We start from the raw sequence: 27269 nt of genomic DNA on the forward strand, positions 1-27269 counted from the left end.
CATCCTTGTATGATAACCATTTTCCAAATCATAAGAGTTGAATAAAGTTTCTCCCGATAGGTGGCAGTGCTTTTCCACACTGACCTTCAATCATTAAATAAGAATGTATTGATCACCTGCTTTGTGCCAGATATTGTCCTAGGTGCTGAGAAGACATGTGCCTACCCGTGCAGAGCTTACAGGTAAGTGAATCACCTCTTGTGTCAGAGCATAAAATGTATCTTGTTTATGATAGAGATGAGAACAGCCCTGGGGACTGGGGTACATAGAGAAGGGTTGCTGTGCCAGGAGGGTTCTTGAGTGGCAAAGCAATACGGAATTGAGGAAGGGTGACAGGACCAGGGTGGCTCAACATGGACAGAGTGGGTATGTCCCAGATAAAGAAGAGCCTCGAGCTAAGCAAAGGATTTGGGACACATTCTAGAATGTATGGGAAGCCACTGAAGAGTTTTAAGCAGGGGAGGCTTTATCTATCGGGGTTCTTAGTTCTGAGCAATAGAGGCTGACTCTGACTGTGCAGAGGAAGAACACATTAAAAGGAAACCGGATAGCTCGGGGATTCTGGGGAAGTGACTCCAAGTTAAGCTTCCAGGAATGACGCTCAGAACCACGCTGAAGAACTGGCCTGATGAGGAAACTCTCATGACTGGGATTGCTGCTGCCGCCCTACCCCACCCTGGAGGAAGCTGCTGTCACCGCTGCCAGGAACCGCTGAGGAATGGCGGCCACCTTCAAATGCCACATGTTTTTACACCAACAAAATGCCAAGCGTCCAAAAGAGCCTGTTTCCTTACCTTGCTCACTTCTAAATCAAAGGCTCATGGGCTGCATCTGATTGAGGGAAGAAACTGAGACCTGGCTGCAAAGGAGGCTGGAATTTCAGGTCTGAACTCTTTCCTTGAAGAAGTGAGACTTATAATAGTCGGATTTCCCCAAATGTAGGAAGGCTGCACACAGGATGATAGGAGCCGTGAGTCTGACAGGTGTGTACCACAAGGGGCACGGGTCCGATCTGAAGTGTGAGTCTGTCATGGTAGAATACAGGAGATGTATTAGGTCAGGATTTCTCAACCTCAGCACTGTTGACGTTTGGGCCTCACAAGCCTTTGCTGTGGAGAACTGTTCCGTGCCTTGTAGGATATTTAGCACCATCCCCGATGTCTATCAGCAAAACGCCAGTATAACCACACCTTTGGTTGTGAGAACCAAAGATGTCTCCAGACTTTGCCAAATATCCCCTATCCCCTAGGAGGAGAATTGCCTTGAAAACCATGAGACCAGAGACCAGCCCAGTTAGGAGGCTCTCTTGGTAACTGAGAGAAGAAGGAACTGGTGGCATGACAGTGGGAATGGAGACAATGGGATGGGCAGGGAAGATGGTTCAGAGACAGAAATCACAGAACCTGGAAAATGGCTATATTTGGAGGCTGTGTCAGGATATAGCTTTAGCTACTCGAACAGAGATCTGACATAACAGTGACCTAAGCAAGATATAAGTTTATTTCTCTTAGAAATAATATTCTTGGAGGAAGTAGTGCAAGGCTAATATGGTGTCCATCTTTAGAGACCATCTACCACGGTCTACCTCTTAGTATTACATAAACCTGTAAAAATGAAATAGTAAAAACTAATATTATCAGGCGAGTATTCTGTAAAGATTCAGTGAGATAATACCTTTTGGTTTTTGTTCCAAACTACTAAGCCTGTGGTAATTTGTTAGGACAACAATAGAAAACTAATCCACCTGGGATCTTCATCTCAATCCTTTGCCCAATAGAGTGTAACCACTAGGATGGAGGAAGCAATCCAACCGCAGGAGTGAAGGAGGGTCCTGGAAGAGAACCAGAGCATCTCCAAGGCACAGCCAAGATTCAAGGTACTCTGGAGGACAGTCCTTCAACACCTCAAAGGTGGCCTTCCCTGGTGGCGCAGTGGTTGAGAGTCCGCCTGCTGATGCAGGGGACATGGGTTCATGCCCCGGTCCGGGAAGATCCCACATGCCGCGGAGCGACTGGGCCCGTGAGCCATGGCCGCTGAGCCTGCGTGTCCGGAGCCTGTGCTCCACAACGGGAGAGCCCTCAACAGTGAGAGGCCAGCGTACCGCAAAAAAAAAACCAAAAACCTCAAAGGTCCGTGAGAATGTTATATACCCCTTCTCTCAACTGTCTCCCTCCATGAGAATGTGTTTTTCTCTTTTGCAGGATGTCACCTTAATGTCTGCAAGCAACAGGCACTGCGACTTTCAGAGAGTTCAGAAATTTATTATTTTTTTTCTTTTTTGCGCCACCAGGGAAGCCCTCTTTTTTTTTAAATCAACCATTTCATAGAATAGTACACAGGGGTGACGTCACTCTTCCTTGGGAATCCATTCATTGGTTCTCCGCAGGCTTTTTTTTAATTGAAGTGTAATTGATTTAGTGTGCCATCTCTGCTGCACAGCAAAGCGACTGAGTTATACACATATATACATGCTTTTTTTATATTCTAGGGTTTTTTTAATAAGTGTTTTATTTTAGAACAGTTTTAGACTTACAGAATTATTGTGAAGACTTATATACCACATACCCAATTTTCCCTATTATTAACGTCTTAGATTAGTATAACACATTTGTCACTATCAATGGATTAATATAGATATCTTTATTAACTGAAATTCATACTTTATTGAGATTTTCTCGGGTTTTCCCTAACGTCCTCTTTCTGTTCCAGGATCCCATCCAGGATGTCACATTACATTTAGTAGTCATGTCTCCTAGGCTCCTCTTGGTTGTGACAGTTTCTTAGACTTTCCTTGTTTTTTATGACCTTGACAGTTTCGAGGAGTACTTGTCAGGTATTTTATATAGTGTCCCTCAATTGCGATTTGTCTGATATTTTCTCATGAAAATATCACGACTGAGGTAATGTGCTTCTGAGAAGAAGACCAGTGAGCAAAGCACCGTTGTCATCACATCATAGCAATAGTGCATGCTGTCAGGATGACTCCTCACATTTGATGTTAACCCAGATCACTTGGCATCTCCACTGTAAAGTTACTCCTTTTTTGTCCTTTTTATATTGTACGCTTTGGATGAGAATCACTACATGCAGCCCACACTTAAAGAGTGGGAGTTATACCCTACCTCTTTAGGGGCTGAGTATATAAGTCATTTTAATTTCTACACAGATTTGTCTATTCTCTATTTAATACAGTCATTTATTTATATCAATTTAGACATATTTATTTTATACTTTGGCTTATAGTCCAACACTACTGCATTTATTTTGTTGCCAGATTGTTCTAGCTTTGGCCATGGGGAGGTCTTGCAGTTGGCTATTTAACATCATTGAGGATTTTTTTTTCATTTGTTTTGTTCCGTTTTTGAGCATTTTCTTCCTGGCACTATAAGATGCTCCAGGATCATTTTGTGTATATACTGTGCCAAACCCAGAATCAGCCATTTTCCCAAGGAACCCTAGTTCCTTTTTATTGGAAAATGGTATTAGAAGCCAAGATCTGGGGCGAGGTGTGTCCTGTTGCTATTGGGGTGGCGTTGCTTCTAGCCCTTCTCAGCTGACAGAGCAAGGAGATACATACAGGTGTATACTGTTTCTATACGTAACTGTCTAGGTCTGTATTAAGCTAAGCATGAGTTCATTCTGATGTCTTCAACTCTAATCCATTACCACATGGATCAGTTCTGGCCTCCTCCCTTGCTCATCTGTAACCTCTGGCCTCCACCATCTACCATCCATTTACTTAATTGTTCAATTCCAGTGGACAGGTATAGTGGTTTCAGAATTGTGAACCCATACCCCTGTGGGAAACGACGTTATTAACTAGGGTACAGTGCTAAAACAACAGTTCCTGTTGCCTTTAGTCCTACAGACTCCATTCACTCCTTAAGTCACGTAGGTCCGTACCTTATCCCCCCACCCCCTTCAGCTAAGTTGTTTTGCACATTTGTACTACATTTAGATTCTTTTGTCACATTCTGCATACCATCCTGGATCCCTCAATCTCCTAAGTGATTTTTTTAACACATACATTTTTTACATATATTAAGGTTTACTCTTTGATCTGTAAAGTTCTATGGGTTTCAACAAACGCTTAATATCTTGTTTCACCATTATGATACCAGACAGAATACTTTCAGCAACCTAAAAAACTGTTTGTGCTTCAACCTCCTCTACCACCACCAACCCCTGGAAATCACTGACCTCTTTACCATCTCTTGAGTTTTGCTTTTTCCAGAATATCATATAATTGGAATCAATTATGTATGTAGCATTTTATGGCTTCATGACATGCTTCTTTCACTTAGCAATATGCATGTAAAATTAATCCATGTCTTTTTGTGGCTTCATAGCTCATCTCTTTTTTTGTTGTTTTGTTTTTTTGTTTCTTTTGCGGTACGCGGGCCTCTCACCACTGTGGCCTCTCCCGTTGCGGAGCACAGGCTCCGGACGTGCAGGCCCAGCGGCCATGGCTCACGGGCCCAGCCGCTCCGCGGCATGTGGGGTCTTCCCGGACCGGGGCACGAACCCGCGTCCCCTGCATCGGCAGGCGGACTCCCAACCACTGCGCCACCAGGGAAGCCCCATAGCTCATTTCTTTTTAATGCCGGATAGCATTCCACTGTATGGATGTACCACAGTTTATTCATTCACCTATTGAAGGTTGCTTCCATTTGGGGGCAATTATGTATAAAGCTGCTAGAAACATTTGTGTTTGTGCAGGCTTTTTTTTTTTTTTTCTTTTTTTTTTTTTTGTGCAGGTTTTTATGTGGACCTAAGTTTTCATATCAGTAGGATAAACACCTAGGAATACTACTGCTATGTCATATGGTAAGACTAGATTTAGTTTTGTAAGAAAGTACCAGACTTTTCCAAAGCGGAAAACATTTTTCATTCCCATCAGCAATGAATGAGAGCTCCTACTGCTTTGTATCCTCACCATCAGTTTGTATTGTCAGTTTTTTTTTTTTTAAAAATTAGCCATTCTCAGAGGTGTATAAGTTGTATGTCATTGTTTTAATTTGCAATTTCTAATGGCAATGCCAAGCATCTTTTCATATGCTTATATGCCATCTATATATCTTCTCTGGTGAGGTATCTGTTCAGATCTTCTGCCCACTTTTAATTAGGCTGTTTGTTTTCTCATTGTTGAGTTTCTGTTAGTTTTCTGAATGTAAATCAAATTTCGGTGCGTGACAAAAACCCTTTATCATCTAGCTAGAAACCGCTTTCTTCAATCTGCCCAATGATCCCTGAAGACTACTCACACTGCACTACTCCCAAAAGCCTCTCCTCCCCCCCTTTATATCCTCTTGCACCAAGTCAGTTTGCCCCTGTGCTTTTACACGTGCTGACCCTTCTACCTGGAAACCTTTCCTCTCCTTCTTTTAAGCAGAGTGTGTTGCTCCTTCCTTTTGCTCTGAGAGCACTCGGAACATCCTTTTCAATGTTAACCGTCCCATCACAGTGCAATTATTTGTGCACCAGACTTTCTCCAATCCTAGGTTACGAGTTTCTCAAGAGGAAAAGGCAGGTCTTATCCATCTTCAACAACACTCGACCCCCAGCTCCAATGTGAGGGCTGGTTAAGCAAGATTCAGAATGACAGAAAGATATCCATGCTTATCTCTGAGTTCGTCATATATCTGTTTGGAAAAGTAAGATCCTCATTCTGTCTCTACCAGAGAAAGTCAGGTTGGCCTTAGTTTCGATGTTTTCTTACAAATCCAATCCATTTTCTTGAATCTTGAGCTTTAATCGACATACCAATAGTTCTTGCCCTTTAGGGTGTCTCAGAATTACCTGGAGGGCTTTTTAAAACATGGGTTGCTGAATCCCATCTCCAGAGTTTCTAATTTAGCAAGTCTGGACAGGAGCTTGAGAATTTGCATTTCTAATGGTTTCCAGATGATGCTACTATGAAACCACACTTTGGGAACCACTGGTTTATGCCATGTGTTCTTGCCGTGGTTGTTCTGCGTTTTTCTAACACTTAGAAAAGACTTTTGAGGTAGCTGTGCTTGGTGAGAAATTGAAATGGGCTTTTAAAAATGTTGTGAGTTGAAATTAGAGCCATACAAGTTAGAAAAAAACATCTGCAGTAGTTGTTGAAATGATTAAGGCTCTATCCATGGACCAAATGAAGATGTCTGGAATGTATTGAAAGAAAGAAATAAAAATGTCCTTGGAAAGCAAACTAAGAGGAGGCACACAGGAGATAGGGACAAAGTGGGTGGGGGACATTAAGGATTTCCACAGTTTGATCTGTAAACTTCAGTATTGTTTGAGTCTTTTACCAAGAGAATGTTATTCACATATTTATTGGGTAATTAACAAAAGTGTTATTAGGAATACTAGAACCTGATCCTTAAGAGGAGTGACATTTTCTACTGCAAGAGCTAGATAGAATAATATACTTTACTTTCTCGGTTCTCAGTGAAGGCCCATCAAGGGATATTTGGCATAATCTGGAGACATTTTTGTTACCATTCAGGTAAGAGGGAGTGGTGCTAACATCAGGGTATAGACCAGGGATGCTGCTAAACATCCTACAATACACAGGACAGCCCCCTAAGTCAAAGAATGATATGACCAAAATGTCAATAGTGCCAAGGTAGAGAAATCCTTGTCTAGTGGAATCGGGCTCACACCAGTGATTCTCAGACATTTCAGAGATGTATCACACTATCTTGCTTCCACAAGATTTCTCATGTCTCATAAAAGTTATATGAAAGTACCTTTAAATTTTAGCATGAATTTAAATTCACTTTGAACTGCAAAAAATAAAAAGTAACTCGCTTTTAAATAACCAACAATAAGTGAAGGTTCAGTGGGTAAGTGGGGTTGTTTATTTTTCAAAACCAGGAGGGAGTCACTGCCATAAACCATTCCAGAGTGTGATTGGTGGGAGAGGCCATGGTCTGAGTCAGTCATCAGTGCCCACCCAGAAACGTCATCACACAGACATCAGGGACGTATGGCCTGGGACCGAGCTGGGAAGAGAGGGAGAAATGCTGCCAGGCAATAGGGTGATTCTGCCGGATGTCCCCCCAGCCCTTCCAGAGCGAACTGTAGAATCACTCCTCTCTCTCAAGAGCTACACTAATTCCAGGCAGTTTCCTCTGGTCAGTAATAAACTAGCAATTTCAAACAAACACATATATCTATGTTACTCAGATTCAATTAGCAGCTCAGAAAACCAGATGTGTTGCCTAGCAACAGCATCCTTCTCTCTCCTCACCTTCCACATCCCCTAGACTGTGGGTTGCCCTTTTGTGACCTTCCTAAAAAAGGCAGCTTAGCATAGTGGTTAAGAGCCTCCCAGAAGTAACTTAACCATAAAAGTAATCTTAACCATAAAAGTAATCTTAACGATAGTGGGTCCTAGACTCCCAGAAATGGAGCACCTGGGTCCTGAATCCTGGCTCCACAAACTAGCTGTGATGCCTAAACTTAGGCAAAATTACTTAACCTCTCAGTTTCCTCATCTATAAAATGGAAATAATATTATTACCTCGAACAGTCTTGGTGGGGATTTAATGAGTTCAAATACAGATGATGCCCAGAGCATAACAAACACTCAATAAATGTTAGCTCTTATTTTTCTCTACCTGTTATATCCCTCTTCAGGGTTTCCTTTTAACCAGATTTCATCAACACAAAATGTTAGGGGATGGTGAGGGATGGGAACTCACAGTATCTTTTGCCCTAAAACTGCTTTATCTGGCCCATCCCCTCATATACACAGAATCCCTGTTCCCTCACACTTTTGTCTCCCACAAAGAATAACAATTTGTTTCCAAGCTCAGAAAAAGTCTTATATTCAGATAGCTTCTTTCTATACAGGAATAGCCCAGACATTCTAGAAACCAAGAACTAGGATGCTCCATTCCTGTATCTTTCTTTAATGAAGATTCTAGCTAGTTGATTATAATTTTTCTTTTGGAGTATTAATTAAAGGTACCCCTTGATCTGCAGAGACTAATGTACTGTCAGCCGTTAATAAGTGAAATAATTAAGCTTGCATTCTAGATTATCATCGTGAGTAGGCTGGATAAGTAGGAGTTCCCAGCAAATCTTTAATTAAATCTGAAAAACTAAAACTAAAATAAATAACGCAACTGGATATAGTGCTGCTGGCTTTTTTTTTTTTTTTTTTTTTTTTTGCTGTATGCGGGCCTCTCACTGTTGCGGCCTCTCCCGTTGCGGAGCACAGGTTCCGGACGCGCAGGCTCAGCGGCCATGGCTCACGGGCCCAGCTGCCCCGCGGCATGTGGTATCCTCCCGGACAAGGTCACGAACCCGTGTCCCCTGCATCGGCAGGGGGACTCTCAACCACTGCGCCACCAGGGAAGCCCAGCTTTTGTTGTTTTTAATGACAAATTTGACAAATTTACTTGAAAACAATTCCTTGAACAGAAAGTAAGGCTTGAGTTGATTTCTAAGACCCCTTTCAAATAAAATAAAACAGACCAGCTGTAATCTCTTCTTCTATCTTTGTTTCTTAAACTTCAATTTGAGCACCTTTTCCCAAAATTATCCCGTGTCCCACATGAGCTGTACTAATTATTTATTTTTTCCCATAAGTCAACCCAAATCTTAAAGTGTATGTAAATTTGTTTGAAAGGAAAAGCTATATAAAGGGAAAACTTTTGTTAATTTCCAAATAGAAGGTAAATGTAAAAAGTAAATATCATGAAAATTAAACTTTGTACATTTCTTTAAAAGTTGTTTAAAATATCTTTTAAATTATTAATTGAAAATAGTAATGGGGAAATACAAGTAATAATGCATCTAATTTATTGACACTGTAGGAAAAATTTAACATGTGCTAGTTCACTTAGTTTAATTTTTATAATGACTCTTCAAAGTAAATGTGATTCCCTCTTTTACAGAAGGTTCTCTGAAACTCAAAGGAAAGAAGTAAATTGCCCAAGATCTCAGAGTTGGGGTGAGCAGGGCAGGTCCATGTGAGGCCAGAGCTCTCAAGGACTGCAGGATAGGGTTCCCCCACCATTTTAAACCCTCTCCCCTCTCCTTCATCCAGGCCACCCTTCCCAAGATTTCTCCTGAAATCCTGTGCCCAAAGTCCTAAGTTACACACCAATGACGGGTTTTCACCAAGATGTGGTTGGACTTTCAGGCCTTTTGTGCCAAAAAGAAAAATTAATATTTACATCAGAAAAAAATACTGTTATTTTACAATTTTCAGCATCCTTTTAAGTCGAGCAGATTCTTACGCAGCTAGTTAATGAGTATGAGATGGAAACAGGAGGCTGGGCAAGAGCTATTTCTGACCGAGAAAAGAAAAGGGGGTGGGAGAGAAGTAGGGGAGCAGGGGAGGAAGGTAGAGGTAAGAAGCTGCTCTGGGGAGGAGAGATGAGACAGAGACAGAGAGACAGAAGAGGGAGAGAAGAGGGGAGAAGGTGATGCTGCCGCCCAAGGAAGACTCAGAGGAAAAGACAGAAATATTTAGAGGTACTTTACGAATTTTTTTCCATGTGCTGTGTCATGTCATTCATCTTCTTCCATGTCTGGTTCTGGGGTGTTTTTTTTCTAATACATTAAAAATAATCACAATACAACATCAAGTGTTTGTCTGTGTATCACCTGAAATTATCCCGCACCCCTCCTGTAGCACAAGCACCACGGGAAACTGCCTCAGATGATCTCACCACTTCTGTGGCTTTAATTCCACCTCTAGCATGATGACTTGGAAATTCATATTTCCAGCTGACCTCTCCCGGGAACTCCAACTACCCACCTGACGCAGCCATTTAGACGTCTAATATCGTTATTTCTGCTCTTGCTACATTCCAGACACACTGGCCCACCTTTGCTGTTCCCTCCACCCTATTCCCTTCAGGGCTTTGCCTGCCTGGCTTCTAATGCTCAGATATACCTCCTCAGAGAAGCCTTCCCGGCCCATCCTAACAGAAGAAGCACTTCTCCCCCAGTTACATCACCCTACCAATTACAAGACCACCCCATCAACTACATTCCCTTATTTCCTTCATAGCACGTGACAATCTACACATTTTGGTTTGTCTTGTTGTTTGTTTATTTTATATCTCCATCTGCTAGAAGATAAACTCCATGTGGATATGAATTCTGTCTTTTTTACTGAAGAGGAACTTGTACTTAGTAGGTGCCCAGTATTTGTGGATTTAATGAATGAATTAATCTATGATGACTGAGATGACTGACAATAAATGATTCTATGAGGAGAGTGTCTTCAGGCTCCTGTCACCATTGATATGGCCACATACTAATGAATAAAGGTTTTATAGCACTTTACAGTTTAAAAGCACATTCTCCTAGGTTATTGTTATGGTCTGAATGTTTGTGTCCCTTCAAAATTCATATGCTGAAATCTTAACCCCAAAGGTGATGGTATTAGTAGGTGGGGTTTGGGGGATTAATGCCTTGTAAAAGAGGCCCCAGAGAGACCCCTAGCTCCTTCCACTATGTGAGGACACAGCCAGTGGATCTGGCTATGAATCAGGACGAGGGTCCTAACCAAGATGTGACCATGCTGGCTCCTTGATCTTGGACTTCCCAGCTTCCAGAACAGTGAGCAATAAATCTGTTATATATAAGCTATGTCATCTTAGCTTATACATTTAGCTTAGTTTAGACTGGCCTGTGATAGTTTGATAGCAGCCCAAACAGACTAAGACAGTTATCTGTTTCTTTTTTCCACCAGCACCTATCAAGGTAGATACTAATTTTATCCCCACTTTACCCTTAAGAAAACTGAGGTTAAACAGGTATATATAACTGGAGGTACGCTAGATGAGAAACCTGAAAAGCTGTCTGAAGTATGGACAATGTCAAGCAAACATACCTGCTGTTCTACCTAGTTTCCCTGAACTCTCCTGGTTTTAGTACCGAAAATCCTACATCCTGGGAAAACCAGGAAGTTGATCACCCTATCTTAAATTGTAAATTTAAGACCTTAGATACTTCATGTAATCAGATCCCTGGCCATCTAAAGTTCAATGACTAAAACATGGGGGATGGGAGTGGGGATGGCATTTAGAGACTAAAGACATCAAGTTCCATAATAGTTGATGAACCCACCTAAACTGCTTTCAAAGGAATTCTGGGAGAGGAAGTCATTAATAACCTGAAAAGGAGCAGACACTTAGAAATGCCATCTCTGGTCCTACCCTGAAAGATAAAGATGGTATCTAGGTCGGCATGGCTATTAAGCCTCATGCTTTCAGAATGAATCTGATCCACCAAAAATCCAAAAGGTATTTTGGGCAGTAGTGGCACCACCAACTGCAGGCACCCTGACCGAGGGGAACTGACTTCCTATCCCAGAAAGGAAAGTTCTTCCTTTTCCAATTCAATACAATTTAACAACTTTTTCAATACACTGGAATTCTTAACTTAAGCATTCTGGTGAAGTAGCCATAAAAATTTCACAAGTTTGTGTGTGTGTATGTGTGTGTGTGTGTCTGTGTGTGTGTGTGTGTGTGTATGTGTGTTAGAGAGATAATTATTGCATAGGTGGCATTGTTTTCTCATCTAGGTAGAGACTGAAGTGTTCATTCAAGTCATTGGGTAATTGAAGTGAAGCAATTATGTGTCACATTTTGAAAGAGGCTTTTTTAAAAAACCCACCCCTAGATGATTTAGACTTAATTATCTTGTCTTTGCAGCAGCTGAGTTCAAGCCTCAAGTGGAAAGTACATCGACTTCAAAGGCAGAGGGAATCAAAGGTGCTCCCCGGCTTTGGATACTTCCTCTGCTTGAGGTAAGAATCATGAACAAACTTCAGGTTTCTGCCAGTGCACAGTCTCCCAACGGGAATTACCTTGTTGCTGGAGATGACCCAGATCTGGTAGGACACCTTGAACAGCCCCCTGTCACGTATCCTGAATTATTTTTGTCTGCCTAGGTTTTTCTGTTTTCTTTTTTATGTCACTCACACAGAAGACTAACAGCTCTAAGAAAGAAACAAGAGTTGGTTTGGACTACATGTTTAGTTTTGCATCCTTCAGCAGTGTTAAAAGTGTTGCTCAGTAGTCTGGACTTATTTTTGCCTCCATTCCAGTGGGGCACCCAGCACAGAAAATTCACACTTGTCTCTCAACTGGTGTGGTTCAGATTAAGGAACCGCTGTGATCTCTGTGCTTTGGGACCAGGTCTTAAACCATATCAGTGACCTAGATCCTGCCAAGCAAAGGACCTTCCCATCTGCCTGAATTGTTTAACTTGTTTGTGTTAAGTATAGAGTTTGGGGGGTGAGGGAAGACTTGGTGTAAATTTTCAAGGCCCTTGTCATTAGAGATCTCGGTATAACATCAGATGTGTATGCTGAATCCCTTGAAATATTCTCCAGTTCTGCCCATATTCCATACCTGTTGATATAGACATTTAACCAATGCTATTATTTGTCTTAACTGTTAGGTTGGAATATTCTTATAGACTAGGCTTCTTTAAACCAATTGAATTTAATTTCTCAAACTTTGCCTCTATTTTAAAGGCTACATTTCATTCATTCATCAGTCCTTTTTAATTTTTCCAGAGTCTGTCAAAGCTTTCCTTCATGAGTGGTAATGGTAAGTTGATCTGTCTCAGCAATCTTCTGAGTTGTACTTGAGTGTTCTTATTTCCGGTCATCAAAATGGCTCAAGTAAGAGCCAAGTAATTTACAAGTGTTATTCTTTCTGAACATTGGTATGGCAATGCAGTGACTTCTGAGGTTTCGAATATTGGAAAGAAGCAATTCCTCAGAAGCAACGAAATAGGTAACTTGCTAGCAGGTTTTTAAATCATCTTGGATTCCTTCTTTTAACAGGCAACTTACCCTGCCCTTACTTGTCCGCCAAATTACCTAACCTTTTAGGAGTCATCTCCTGGCTTGACAAGTTTCTATTCCTCCCCTGCCCATAAATTATCATCCTACCCAAACAATTCAACTGAAAGTTACATACAATCCGTCCCTTTAGAGCCCAGTAATTTTATTCACTCATAAAATTTCTAGAGGAAAAATATGTGTTTTCTGTGTACAGTTTTGAGTTCCTGGATCTCCATCAAAGCAGACCACTTCAGAAACTTCTTTTAACCAAGAAGTGAAAACAGGTTTTTCGCTGCTGGAAGGGAATTTAAAACTCCATTCGTACCCAAGAAAATACAAAGGGATTTGTACTTTGATGCTTGAAATTTTCCAGATGCTTAATGAGTTTTTCCACATATAAGATGGCATCAAGCAACTCCTATTTAAAATTCCCAGATTAAAATGAAAAATCTAGCACTATCAAGTCATTAAATGAAAGAAAACCATAAACACTAGAATTAAGAGCCGAAAGAACAGGTTTGATTCCCAAGAGTCTGACTTATTATGTGATCTTGGACAGGTCATTTGGACTCTCTAAGCTTCTGTGTCCACATGTCTAAAATGGGGGGAGGATGATAGTATTGTCGTGAGTTTTGTGAATGGTGAAGAAAGACAAACTTATTATTTTAATTGTTCTTCCATTCACAAGTAATACCTCTGCTTTGGTTTATTGTGCTTTTTCACTGTAGAAATGGAGAGCTATTTATATGATGGTTTGATTTTCTCATTTCTTTCAACATTTTCTAGAACCTTCCTTAGTTCACCAGAATCTTGTAAGCCAGTCGGTTGGTCCGTTAGCAAATATTTATTGATATATGCCAGGCAGAGACATAATTTCTACCTTACTTTGCATACGGTCTAATGGATATAGACTTTTTGGTCTAACATTCTTTCCCATTGCCTTCCACTACTCTGAAAATATTTTCCTCTTTTAAAAAATCTCCCTCTTGTGATAACCTATAATGGAAAATAATCATATATATATATATATATATATATATATATATATATATATATATAAACTGAATCGCTTTGCTGTACACCTGAAACTAACACAATATGGTAAATCAACTATACTTCAATAAAAAATTTCTCTCTTATGCCTGCCTAGGCAGGACACATCCATTTACAATTCTTTGCCTACAGTGATATTAGCATGACTACACATCAGTATGGCTCACCATTTGTTAAAACGTGGAAATACTTCTATACCAGTTGGTAAATAGCCACTAATCTAAGCCCCAGGAGTGTTCCTCTCACTCCCACAATCCCATCCATCTCCACCTATCCCCCTCTCAAGGACCCTGGACCACTCCCAGGACAACTAAAGGATCAAGGAAGGCCTAGAACACATGGCAACTGGACCTAACTTCTGCATCCGTTCTGAGTATAAAGTGTTGTTGATCTCACCCTGCCTCCCAGAATGTGGAGGACTTCACGCTTGTTTATCCCACGCCTCACATTTCCTCCAGCCCTCAGATTACTCATTGCTTGATCAGAGACCCTCCTCTCCTACTGGAATTCCTTCCCCTCAGCTCTCACTCTCATTCCTCAGTGTTGTCTTCACCCTGACGCTGCCCAGCTTCTTCCTGTAGACTGTCCTTTATTACCCAAACCAACTCCATAGAGCTGAGACATCACACTGAATGCATAAGGCCATAGCAGTTTTAAAATATTGAAAGACCTCAGTATCTAATAGTAAGTAGTCACTACTCAGAGTCCCCCACCCCAGCCCCCAGCATAGGCCAGCCACACTGGCCACCCCTCCAAGACTTCCTCTGTGCTGCCCACGATCCGGTACCTAACCTCTCTGATCCTGCTCCAGAACTGTGGCCAACATCTGTTCTGACGGGTAAATGTGCTCTGCTAGTGCATAAGTGCTTTGTTAACCACCTCTGCAAAGAACCATAATATAATGTAGAGTGAAATGAGGGCTATTCCTTTACTTATGATTCATTGATTCCTTCTACCAGGACTTATCAATCACTCACTGTGTCCAAGACACCAAACAAGCCAGGCTCTAAAACCTCCAAACCTGATGAGTCCTTTGCCCTCATGGCACTTACATTCTGGTAGGGGAGACTGACAATAAGTAAAAAATAAACATAGACGTGTGAATAAATATATATTTTGACTGATGGTTCAGAAGGAAATGAGATTAGCTTAGGGAAGTCAGAAATGGCTTCAGAAAGAAGGCTATGGTTACAATGGACCTTAAGGATGCACAGGGTTTCTGCAGCCCTGAGTAAAAAGGAACAGCATAAGCATGGATATTAGTCAGGAAACATGGGGTGAGTTTGGGGACTTGTCTGGACAGGGATGGGCAGGGGGCGGGATTATACGGAGGAGGCTCCTGGGAGATCAAGTGAGAAATGTAAACAGGTTGACTGAGCCAGCCTCTTCTCACACCTGAAGATGGATTCATGAACTACAGAGCAGACACGTCAAGACCCTAATTCTCAACCTCATGGCCATCTAGCAAAATGCCCTCATGAGCATTCACCAGTCTCAGCATAGGCCCACTGTACGAGTGGGGCAGCTTGTGCGCTAGACAAAATGCCAACACAAGGGATGAATGGAGCCTCCTTTTCTCTCCCCACCAAGCTGGATACACTAGTGTGGGATTTTCCTAGAACACTTTCTTCTGGCCCCACTTTGTGCCAGAGGCTGGTATATCTCCAGAGGACACCTTTTCTCATTTCACACAAAAGCGCAAGATAGGCTAGCAATAGCCGTACTCAGACACTCCCTCCCTTGACCAGACTGCTCTGCTCCTTTCAAATAAATTCTCTGGAACACCCCTTCATCTGCATTATCCCTTTCCTATCTCTCTGGCCTTACCCGAGAGCACACACAAACCCCTTTATCAAACTTCTTGCTTATCTTGGCCAAACACAGACGCTCACTCTCTCTCTCTCTCTCTCTCTCTCTCTCTCTCTCTCTCTCTCTCTCTCTCTCTGTGTCTCTCTCACACACACACCCCTCTTACAATGACCTTTGCCTTCATCTAGACTGCTCCTGAGTCCCAGCCCCTCTATGCATCCTTCCCTGCCCAGCTGGCCTGACTCCTCGCTCTGTCTAAATGCACAGCTCCTACAGCTTCCTCTTCCCTGACCACACCCACAAATGCTTCCCTGATTTGTTTCATGTTTGTGTGTTAACTCCATGGGTATCTGTGTGAATGCAGTAAGGATAGCTCACCCAGCTTGTAAACTCCCAGAACTAGAAACAAGGCCTGTAAATGTATTACTCACTCAGCTGTGAGTCTCGTTAAAAGAAACCTATGTCACTGTTGCTGTTGGTACCTCTGCTTCATTCATCAAGAAAATGGAGTGACATTAATTCATCAAGTCCATTAATTCAATAAGTATACATTGAACACTTACTCTGTGTCAAGTTCTAGGAATATCACAGTGAATAAGATGTGGCCTTTCTCCTTGGAGAAGATGTTTATTAAGTTTTTCCATGTGTCTACTATGTGCCAGGCATTGTACTAGACTCTGGAGTTATAGAAGTAAGATAGACAGGTAAAGACAATCACATTGCAGGATGGTACATATTAAGATCAAGGACTGCACTGAGTACTGTGGAACCTCAGAAGGCATACCTGGCCCACTTCATGGTTTCAAGGAAGAGACATTCATTCATTCATTCAATCAATCAATCAATATTTACCCATTAATTATACTACATAAAAGATGTAGTATATACTACATCTTATAGTAATTAAGTAATTTATGTTAGTAAATTATACTAACATAAAGATATTAAAAATAAAAATTTACCCATTGCCTACTGTGTGCCAGTCGCTGTTCAAGGTGCTGAAGTGATGAAGTCCTTCACCATGAAGCCTAAAAATTCCAGTAGGAGAGACAGACAATAAATAAGACCTGTAGACTATACTAGGTGATGACAAGTACTTTGGAGAAAAGTAAAGCAAGGGAAGCATGGGGAATATCGAGGTCATGGGGGAGGGTGTTTCGTATAGAGTGGTTAGGAAAGGCTTCACTGAGACAACACTCAAGATACCTGAAGAAAGTGAAAGGCCCAGCCATGTGGTTATCTGGAGGGTGACTCGGTCAGGCAGAGGGCACAATAAGTGCAGAGACCTGGGGTACAGGCTGCTTAGAGTGATAGGAAAGATCAAGTCAGCCGGTGAGGCTGGGGCCAGGTGAGTCAGGCGTGTGTGCTAAGGAAGGTCATCGAGGAGGTAGAGGTGTGGGCAGGGCAGGGCCTTGCATTTGATGGAAGGGCTTTGGCTTTTATGCTGAGTAAGATGGGGAGCCACTGGAGGGTTTTAACGGGAAAGGGGGTTGGGTGATGAGGTCTGACTTTCATTTTCCAAGGCCCACTCTGGTGTGGAGAACAGCCAGAAGGGGGCAAGGGAACCTGAGAGACCAGTAAGGAGGCAGTTGTAAACATCCACATGAAGTGATACTGGCTGGTGTAGTGGCTGGAGGGATAGTGGTGGAAGAGGTGGGGCTGCCTCCAAGTCCATCGTGTGTCAGAATGGCCTGGTAAGGGGAGCTTTCACAGAGGGAACATTGGAGCTGGCCCTGGAGGATGCATTCACCAGACAGATGTGGGTATGTGACCCAGAGGCAGAGAGACAGAGAAAGAGATGTATGTGCATGTGTGTTTACATTGGGAGGGTTATCAAAAAAGCCCTCAATCATGAGAGAACCGACAAATTGAAGAATAGCAAATAGCTCAGTGTGGCCAGCTCAGAACACTACCACTTAGACAGGAGGAGAGATAGGAGCTTGGAAGAAGTTTGGAGCCAGTTGTGAACGGCCTTGATTGCCACGCTAAGAGCTTAGACCTGTCTGTCCTGTGGGCCAAGGAGAGTCATCAAGGATCTTTAAGCAGATAAGTGGTTGCCTCACATCCACTGAGGCCACCTTTCCAAACTACTGACTCATTTGTTCTAAAACTCAAGAATTCCCCCATCCCACCCCCATTATCCTTCCCAAGGCATATCCAAATTGCTATATTTTTTGTAAGGCTCTTGTATTGCATTGCATTATATCTTACTGTGCTACAATCATCTGTGTGTGTATGTCTGATTCACCCACTATTTTGTGGGAAGCAAAGGTCAGGGGCCACACGTAGGTCATCTCTACATCCTCAGAACCTAGAATACGTTCCAGTGTGTTCAATAAATGATTACTGGATGGATGGATGGATGGATGGATGGATGGATGGATGGAGCAAGTTCTGGAAGTAAGCAATGAAAGTGAGAAAGCCTAGAAATGCTAGATGGAATTGGCCAATGAAAAAGTTAAGAATAATAAAAGGACTATAAATGTTGACTAATTGCAGATGTGTACAAAGATGGTCCAAGTCCTCTGGGGATGTTTCCTCCTGTGGAATCTCTACATCTCATCCGCTCAGACCATTTACCCTGGAATCAAGGCGAGGGCTACTCGGAGAGCTCTGGACTATGGTGAGTTGGATGCTTTCAAAAGCCAGGCTGTACTCACCTCCCAGGTGTAGTCTGTGACCCAAATCCAGAAGCTCAGATTGGTCTGTCTCATGACTGAGACAAGCTCTACAGTGGGGTGATCCAGAGCTACTAAGATGGCTGGGGGAAAGGTGTTGTCTAAAAAGTAATCACCTCAACAATAGGCATATCCAAACATAGTCACAGATTCATACTTTCCCTCTCTCACTCCCCCGCACATGCATACACAATGAACATCTTGGAGCATATAAAGTACTTGGAACAGAATCTCACAATAGCAAATGCCCAACAAATATTACCTACTGTTATTTTCACATATGTGAACAGACACCTCCACAGTTGCTAATGGCCCCACGTTACAGATGGGGAAAGTGAAGGACAGAGAGATTTTGTAACTTGCAGAGTCACACAGCTAGTAAGTGAGTGTTGGGATTCAAACCTAGGCTGTCTGATAGTGCCTTCGGTTCCATCGTTCCATCCTTTACATTCTGTCTTTACATCTCCATATTACAGTATTATTCACAGTATTATAGAGGGTAAAATCTGCTCTTCTTAATCTCCAAAAAGGATAGGATAAGTGGAAGTGAGCTTAAGCTGTAAAGGAAGGGGTATAAGCAAAACTTCCTCCTTGAGAAGGTAAAAATGAAAAGATCATTCTTCGTTACTAAGTTACTTTTCTCAAGCTCTTTAATGTGGAAGAGGGCTCTGTTTCTCCACGAGCTCAGAGAAATGTGTTCTGTGGTGCTATTATATAAAGATGGGTTTATTCCAGGATTAAACAAAAGCAGTGGTTGCTAACCTTTTTGGAGTGCTGGGATCCTTTGAGAATCTGATTAAAATGTGAACCCTGGGGCTTCCCTTGTGGCGCAGTGGTAGAGAGTCTGCCTGCCAATGCAGGGGACACGGGTTCGTGCCCCGGTCCGGGAGGATCCCACATGTCACGGAGCGGCTAGGCCCGTGAGCCGTGGCCGCTGAGCCTGCGCGTCCGGAGCCTGTGCTCCACAACGGGAGAGGCCACAGCAGTGAGAGGCCCGCGTACTGCAAATAAAAAAATAAAATGTGAACCCTGGAAAATTTTCCCCTAAAAAATGGGATAGATACATACACATGACCCACTCACAATCTTTCATTAGAATTTCAGGGGCTTCAAGCGTTCCCAACAGTGCATGGACCTCCATTCCAAAATTCCTGAATTTAAAGAACCTAGGAGGGAAAAAGGACAATGTAGAATAACTTTCTGGAACTGGCCATCAGGCATAGATTCTGGAGCCAAATTGCCCAGATTTGACTACTGGCTCCCCCAGTTCTTAGCTGTGTGACTTAGGCAAGAATTAACCTCTTTGAGGCTCAGTTTCTTCATCTGTGAAATTGGATAACGATGATACTTTGTACTTTTCCTATAACACTGTCCTGTGTTAACATTCTCCCATGCTGTTAGCTCTGGGTTCTTGGACAATTTCACTAGCCTCTCTGAGGACCAGTGTTTTCTTCTGCAAGGTAGGGACAATAATAACCACCTTGTTAGAATCCTGTTTTCTCAGTATCTAAGAGCATGGCTTACTTAATAAATTTAACTTGTGTGTTTAATGATATTATGCCATCATCATCTTTGTTATCAATAAACATTTTCTTTGGTTGCTTCACAGGCATTCAAGCTGGGGTGGCGATGATTGAGCAAATGGTCAAGGAAAGAAGCATCCCAGATTTAAAAGGTTCTGAATCTCCTGAATTTCTGAAAATTGATTATATGAACTACAAGCTTATAAAGTAAGTAAAAGAGAAGAACATTTTTAGCAGTGAAATTAATCTTTAAAATCTCAGGGTTGTGGATATGCCACCGTGAGTCCTGGTGTAACACCAGGATGGAGTAGAAGTTAACCAACCTTTGATGAAAGGCTTATCAGATAAATCACCCAAGAAAAAGGGGTCATGGAGCCGGCATGTGGTGTTTGGCTCAGAACGCGTGGGTCCAAGTCACATCTCTGCTGCACACTCGTTGTGTGCACCTGGCGCACCTGCTCAGAGACTCAGTGCCCTCTCCTCATTCCTAAAATGAGAGTTCTAATTCGATGCAGATGTCGGCTGTGGGCACCTTGCCCCCAGAATTCTGAATGAAATTCTTGTTCATTCCATTGCTACCCCTACCCCCATAAACTTAGATGCAGAGTTCAATATCAGTCTCACAAACAAATCTGCTCTCACTACATCTTGTCTTATTTTGTAAAGTTTAGTCAAGACTTCAGAGGTCATAGGAGTGGACTGCAAGGCACATGCTTTCTGCCCTCTTGCTATCTAGACCTCCTCTCCTTCTCTGGAGCAACGTCAGTTTCTTCCCCTGGGCCCATGCATAGCAGTTCCGCCCACTCCTGGGTACCAAAGGATCATCCTAAATACTTTTCCAAGTAATTTTCCCACCAATAAACTTCTCTTCCTAAGAAGAATTCTGGTGGCAGCTATAATCTTTTCTACCATGTTACAGCAATAAAATCAAATGTCAGAATCAGTAAACAATAAAAAGGAGATGATGTAACAAATGTGAAGATACTTCATAAAACTGAAGCTGCTGAACACGGATTGGCTGATATACTTAGTGACAGCATAGACCATCAGTGTAAGAACAATGGAATTGCCACATTGATCCAGATCCTTGTCTCACCCAAGCCAAGGGTTTTGAGATTATATTTATATTGTTACCCACCCTCTCAGATTGGGTGGACCCCAACTGGGTCCTTCTCACACCAGATGAATGAGACAAGGTTCGGCAAAGCAGAGCAGAAACTGTATTCGTTGATCAAGGAATGGAGAAGGGAGAGCTCATGCTCTAAAGACACCTTCTCCCCATGGGAGGCAAGTGGGAGATGTTTAAGGGGTAAGAGGCCACTGCATCATCAGAAACTGGGGAAAAGGGCAGAGATTTCCAGGAACAGTGCTACATGCACAGTCCCTTGCGCCCGGCACTCATTGTGCCTAGCAAAGTACAAGTCCCCTCTTTGGGCGGAGATCTTAGCACGGTGATGAGACAAAGGCAACTTTTGGGCACTTCTATGTTTCCTTGGCACAGACACTGCTCTTGCACTTAGGCTGGAACTGATTCAGGGCGGACGACTGTAGAGTTTCCTTTGAGGTGTAACTGATAAACATCTTTGACAAACATCAGGTGTTTTGGAACAAGAATAGAAATAGGTTAAAGCAGAGATCTTTCAGCTCCCTGGGGTATGTAGGGGTGATGGTACGAACCAGGAAAAGTGTTCAGCCGAATATAACAAAATTAGTGTGACTTAGATGAAATAGGGGTTCATTTTTGTCTCACAAATAAGAAGCTCTGAAGAAAAATTGTACAGATGAACCTATTTTCAGGGCAGGAATAGAGACACAGACATAGGGAATGGGTGTGTGGACACAGTGGGGAGGATGAATTGGGAGATTGGGATTGATATATGTGCACTGCCATGTGTAAAACAGTTCGCTAGTGGGAACCTGCAGTATAGCGCAGGGAACTCAGCTCGGTGCTCTGCGGAGACCTAGATGGATGGAATGAGGTGGGTAGTGGGAGGGAGGGTCAAGCGGGGTGGGGGTATATGTATACATATAGCTGATTCACTTCGTTGTACAACAGAAACTAACACTACATTGTAAAGAAACTATGCCCCCCCCCAAAAAACAGTTGAAGAATCCTATTGAAGCCCCACAGTTTCATCAGAATACAACTGTCTTGTATTTTTCTGTTCCCCTATCCTTAACTCTGTATAGCGCAGGGAACGAACTCTGGCTTCGTTTGCCTCATGGTCTAATATGACAGATGCTCTAATTATAATACAGTCAGCCATTCAACAAGAATTTGTTGAGCACCTACTGTGTACTAAGGCTTTGTTCTAGGCATAGGGTATAGTGTAGTGAATGACACAGATATGCCTTTAGTGTCCAGTGAGAGAGATGAACATTAAATGTATATTTACAAATCTAATGACTTAATTACACTGATGATAATGCCACAGCAGAAAAACCAGGGTGATTCCTGTAATATAAAGTGAAGGGAAAGATGAGGAGAAGCAGGTATTCCCATGCATTGCTGGTGGGAGCAGATAAACTGGTACAATAATTTCAGACCTGTGCTGTTCAAACAGGAGCTGCTAGCCTCATGTCACCATTGAGCACTTGAGGTATGATTAGTGCAACTGAGTACTGGATTTTTAATTTTTTTAATTTCAGTTTTAATTTAAAAACTCACATGATTCAGTTACTGAAGAACTTTTAAGTCTGGAACAATTTGAGTATGTAAGTTTACTCTTTCAATTGAAAATTTTATCAGCTCTAAATACAGGTCAAGAATTTCTGTTGAAAATGCAATATCTAGATTGAGGTACATCATGAATATAAAACACATACTGTATTTTGTTTATTTTTGAAAAAGGAAAATAAAATATCTCATTAACAATTTTTATATTAATTACATGTTCAAATTATAATATTTCCCATTTTTAATGTGACTAGATAATGTTAAATTACATATATGGTTCACATTATATTTCTATTAGACAGTGTTTTTTTTGTTTTTGTTTTTTGCGGTACGCGGGCCTCTCACTGTTGTGGCCTCTCCCGTTGCGGAGCACAGGCTCCGGACGCGCAGGCTCAGCGGCCATGGCTCACGGGCCCAGCCACTCCGCGGCATGTGGGATCATCCCGGACCAGGGCACGAACCCGTGTCCCCTGCATCGGCAGGCAGACCCTCAACCACTGCACCACCGGGGAAGCCCCTAGACAGTGCTATTTTAGGAGGTGATTTTTAAGGATTTTTTTAGGCATGCTTTTTGACCCAACAATTCCACTTCTCAGCACGCTCCCTAGAGAAACATCTACACAAACAGCATATATGGGGATGTTCACTGTGGCACTGTTTATAATGCAGAAATACTGGAAACAACCTAGATGTCTACCCACAAAGCAATGATTTTTTTTAATCCATAGCTTAGATTACTCTGCAGCAATTACAAAGAATGAGTTAGACCTATACGTATCAAAATGAAAATATTTCCAAGATACATTAATCTCTACCATCCTCTTTTCACGGTGATCCTCAGGATATTTGACAGAGAATAGGTAGGAAAGGATGCAGAAAAGAGGAAGTAACAAATAATCCTTTCTTATTGGCTGTCACATTTTAAAATTTTCCCTAGTTCGTAACAGTGCTTTCTCCCGTGCAACAGTTATACACAGATGGCTTCATTTTGTCTTCTCAACCTTCCCATGAGTCACACTTCTTTTCAGTGACTGACTGAAAGAGGTTAAGTGCCTTGCCCAAGGTTGTACAGCTAGCACAAAACTTGGCTCCGAGCCGAGTGCCCTTTGCACGATGCACGAAGTGCCATAGCCTCCTGGTTAAGAAGCCTGAAGACAGATTGAGGAGGCTTCCAGGTCTGGTTCTACCACTTAACTGTGACTTCAGCCAAGTTTCTAATGTTCTCATCTCTGAATTGCAGATTGCAAAATCAGCAGCAGCCTCATAGGATTATGGTGAGGGTTAAAATGAGGTAACACATGTGAAGTGCTTACTCCAGTGTCTAGCAGGTAGTAATTGCTCAATAGATGGTCATACTAATAACTTAACATAATGCACGTGGCCATCTACCTATGTATGTTGCATGCCACCTACTGCCTCTAGTGACCTGTGTGACAGCTCAGAGAATCCTAGGGGGAGTTAATGCTCTAAAATAAATTTCTCAACTAGGGAAGATACTGTCCACATAGAGGACATTTGGGAGCAAGGCATGCTGTTTATTGTCCTGATGATTTAGGGGTGGGGGGAGGGACACGATTGGCATTTACTTGGTACATATGCCAAATATCCTGCAATTTGTACAACAGTCCTCTACAAAAAAATAGTTGTCCCATCCAAAATGTTAATGTTAGGCTTCCCTGGTGGCACAGTGGTTGAGTCCACCTGCCGATGCAGGGGACACGGGTTCGTGACCCGGTCCGGGAGGATCCCACATGCCGCGGAGCGGCTGGGCCCGTGAGCCATGGCCGCTGAGCCTGCGCATCCGGAGCCTGGGCAATGGGAGAGGCCACAACAGTGAGAGGCCCGCGTACCACAAAAACAAACAAACAAACAAACAAAATGTTAATGTTTCCCGCATTGAGAAACACTGGAACAGCTGAAGGGAAAAATAATGATGGCAGTGTTTTGTCTTTAAAGAAACTAAAGAAGTCGATTGATTGTTTGCAAATCTGTTCCTAAACTTGCTCATTTCTCCCCTCAGCTAGATACAAGGGGCTTCCTGCCAAGGGTGTGAGAGGAATTAGAAGGCAGTGCCCTGAGGCTGCACTGCATACCTAAGGGTCCTTCCTCTATAGCTGCAGTCGGAAACCTTTTTGGCACAAGGGACCCGTTTCCTGGGGAGCGATGCGGAGCGGCACATGAAGGGCTCGCTCGCCTGCCTGCCACTCACCTCCCGCTGTGCGGCCCGGTTCCTAACAGGCTGTGTACCGGTACCGGTCCGTGGCCCGGGGGTTGGGGACCCCTGCTCTATAGGAATTCACAATTGCCCATCTTGGGAGTTCTACCACTGCATTTCCGATTTTGCCTTACTTAGAGATGTGCTGGCTGAGTTGCACTAACTCCTCTGTTTCCTGTTTTACAGCATAAAAATCAATGCCTTTTCACTTCCAAATACTTCACTAGCCTTTGTGCCTGGGGTGGGAATCAGGGCCCTGATCAAGCACGGCACTGCCAACATCAGCACAGACTGGGAAATCAAGTCTCCACTTTTGTGAGTATTCCACTGAGAAGCCTACTGCTGTTCTGGGGGAGACGGAGCAAGAAATCAGAAGTAGATAAAGTTGCCAATGTGTTTGACGTTAGGCTTCTTTCCCTCAGCCATTAACCATCTTTCTCAAGAGCATCTTTCCAGGAGAGATTTAAATCAGAATATCTCTACTGAGGGCAGGGAGGAGGGGGCTGAAAAGCATCCTTCCCTTAAAGGCAGAGCCACTGATCAACATGTCATTTAAGATTTCCTGGGACTTCCCTGGCAGTCCAGCGGTTAAGACTCCCCGCTTCCACTGCAGGGGGTACAGGTTTGATCCCTGGTCAGAGAACTAAGATCCCACATGCCGTGGGCTGCGGGCAGAAAAGAAGATAAAAAGAAAGGATCAAATTCATGGTACGGTTACAAACCACCTACTATGTATAAGTCACTGTGTGGTTGTAATGTTTAGGTCTGCCTTGGTTGATGGCCCAGGATGACACATTCATTCATCCATTTGGTCATTCAATATCCATTTATTGAGTACCTACTGACTGTATCCATTTATAAATGGTACTGAGTACCATTCATCCCTGTCTCAAGAACTCCAGTCTCGTAGACGGTAGGGATATAATATGTTCCCCCATAAGAAACATAGATTCATGTATTATTCATTTCTTTGCTGACTCATCAACCATAGATTGAGTGCTTATTCTGTGTCAGGCCATGAGCTAAATCCTGGGGCATGGAGATGAATAGCACCACTCCCTCAAGGAGTTCACAGATGACATCTAAGTGTCACCTCCCCATCTATGCCCCTCCTAAATAAGGTGTGGCCACCTTGACCCCTATGTTCTTCCTCCAAACAAGCATCGTATATGAATGGTGCCTAATACATGCTCAACCACTATGGGGGCCAGCGCACTCAAGATGAAATAAACGCAAGGTTCCTAGAGCTGTCACCATTCACATATTTGTTACTTCGTTTGTTCAGTAAATATTCACCCCTACCTGTTGTAGGTGCCAGGAATCCAGAGGTGATCAAGTTCCTGCCCTCCTGGGGCTTAGATTCTATGGTTAATCAGAGAAACAAGATCCATCTGCACCCCTGCCCAGGCTTGGGTAACCTTGCACTTCTTCTCTCAACAGCCAAGACACAGGAGGAGCTAACTTGCTTCTCTCTGGGGTCTACTTCACCGGTATAGTTGTCCTGGCCCGGAATGACTTTGGTCACCCAATCCTGAAGCTCCAAGACTGCAATGCCCAAGTGAGCCACAATGACATCTCGTTTTCTGGAGAGCTCAGGTGAGCACCCTGGTGGGCAGTGGACAGTCTGGAGCTGGGTTCTCATGTGGCACCTAGGGGCAGTTATGAACTGGCAGATATGATCCTGTGTAAGCCCTTTTGTAATCTTTTTTTTCCTAGTGTCCTATATAACTCCTTTGCTGAGCCCATGGAGAAAGCCATTTTAAAGAACTTAAATAAAATGGTAAGTCTTTAGAGGCTATACAGCCATAGTAACATGCCATCAGCAGCAGTTCTGCCATGCTTTGATTAGCTTTTGGTCAATAAAACTTTCCTGAGCACCTACCGTGTGCTAAGCGCCATCCAAGGCACTTTCACACACATTATCCTTTGCAACTTAATAGTTTCTCAAGTGCCTACTATGTGCCAAACGTAATGGTAGGTGCTAGGGATGCAGAGGTAAATAATACAGCATTCCCTCCCTCAAGTCCTCGCCCCAGGGTGGGCAAACAATCAAAAAGAGTTCGTTTATTGTGTACCTACTACATGCCCAGCACTCTAGGCTAGAGTCTGTTGAGGATATGGAAAAGGAATAAACTTATCTGTTTGGGAAAAACCAACTCAGACTTGTGAAACTGCAACCGAATAAGTATTTGAATTTCGTACATACTTACACGGTCATTAGGTTGGACTGAGGGGGTTCAGAGAACTGGAAAAATTAAGTAAATAGAGCCTAGGAGTATCCTATCCTGGGAGATATTTTCGGAGAGTGCAGGACTTGAACTGAGCCTTCAAATATAGGTAGGAATTGAATAAGTAAGGAATGGGAAAGAAGAAAGAATATTCCCAGCCAAGTGAAACAGTATAAGTTAAGATGGCATCCAAGTATCTTGATGCCAGAAGTCAGTGTCCGAGGAAGGGAAAGATGGAATTGGCCATGTGCCCTGTTTCCATTCCTGACAATATCTTC

The 27269-nt window shown here is 42.8% G+C and overlaps 1 protein-coding gene across 1 annotated transcript in view; it reads left to right on the top strand.

Annotated features, from left to right (window-relative positions):
* Nucleotides 1–9365: 9365 nt before the first annotated feature.
* The window catches only part of BPIFC (BPI fold containing family C), a 44690-nt gene continuing 26786 nt past the window's right edge, over nt 9366–27269 (top strand). The window contains exons 1-8 of the mRNA XM_032645856.1: nt 9366–9474; nt 11667–11761; nt 12536–12569; nt 18170–18293; nt 19958–20078; nt 24950–25078; nt 26204–26359; nt 26480–26543. Coding sequence (XP_032501747.1) covers nt 12567–12569; nt 18170–18293; nt 19958–20078; nt 24950–25078; nt 26204–26359; nt 26480–26543 — 597 coding nt within the window. The 5' untranslated portion in view covers nt 9366–9474; nt 11667–11761; nt 12536–12566. The remainder of the gene's footprint in view (nt 9475–11666; nt 11762–12535; nt 12570–18169; nt 18294–19957; nt 20079–24949; nt 25079–26203; nt 26360–26479; nt 26544–27269) is intronic.

The sequence above is a fragment of the Phocoena sinus genome, chromosome 10 (assembly GCF_008692025.1).
Source record: "Phocoena sinus isolate mPhoSin1 chromosome 10, mPhoSin1.pri, whole genome shotgun sequence".
Taxonomy (NCBI): Eukaryota; Metazoa; Chordata; class Mammalia; order Artiodactyla; family Phocoenidae; genus Phocoena; species Phocoena sinus.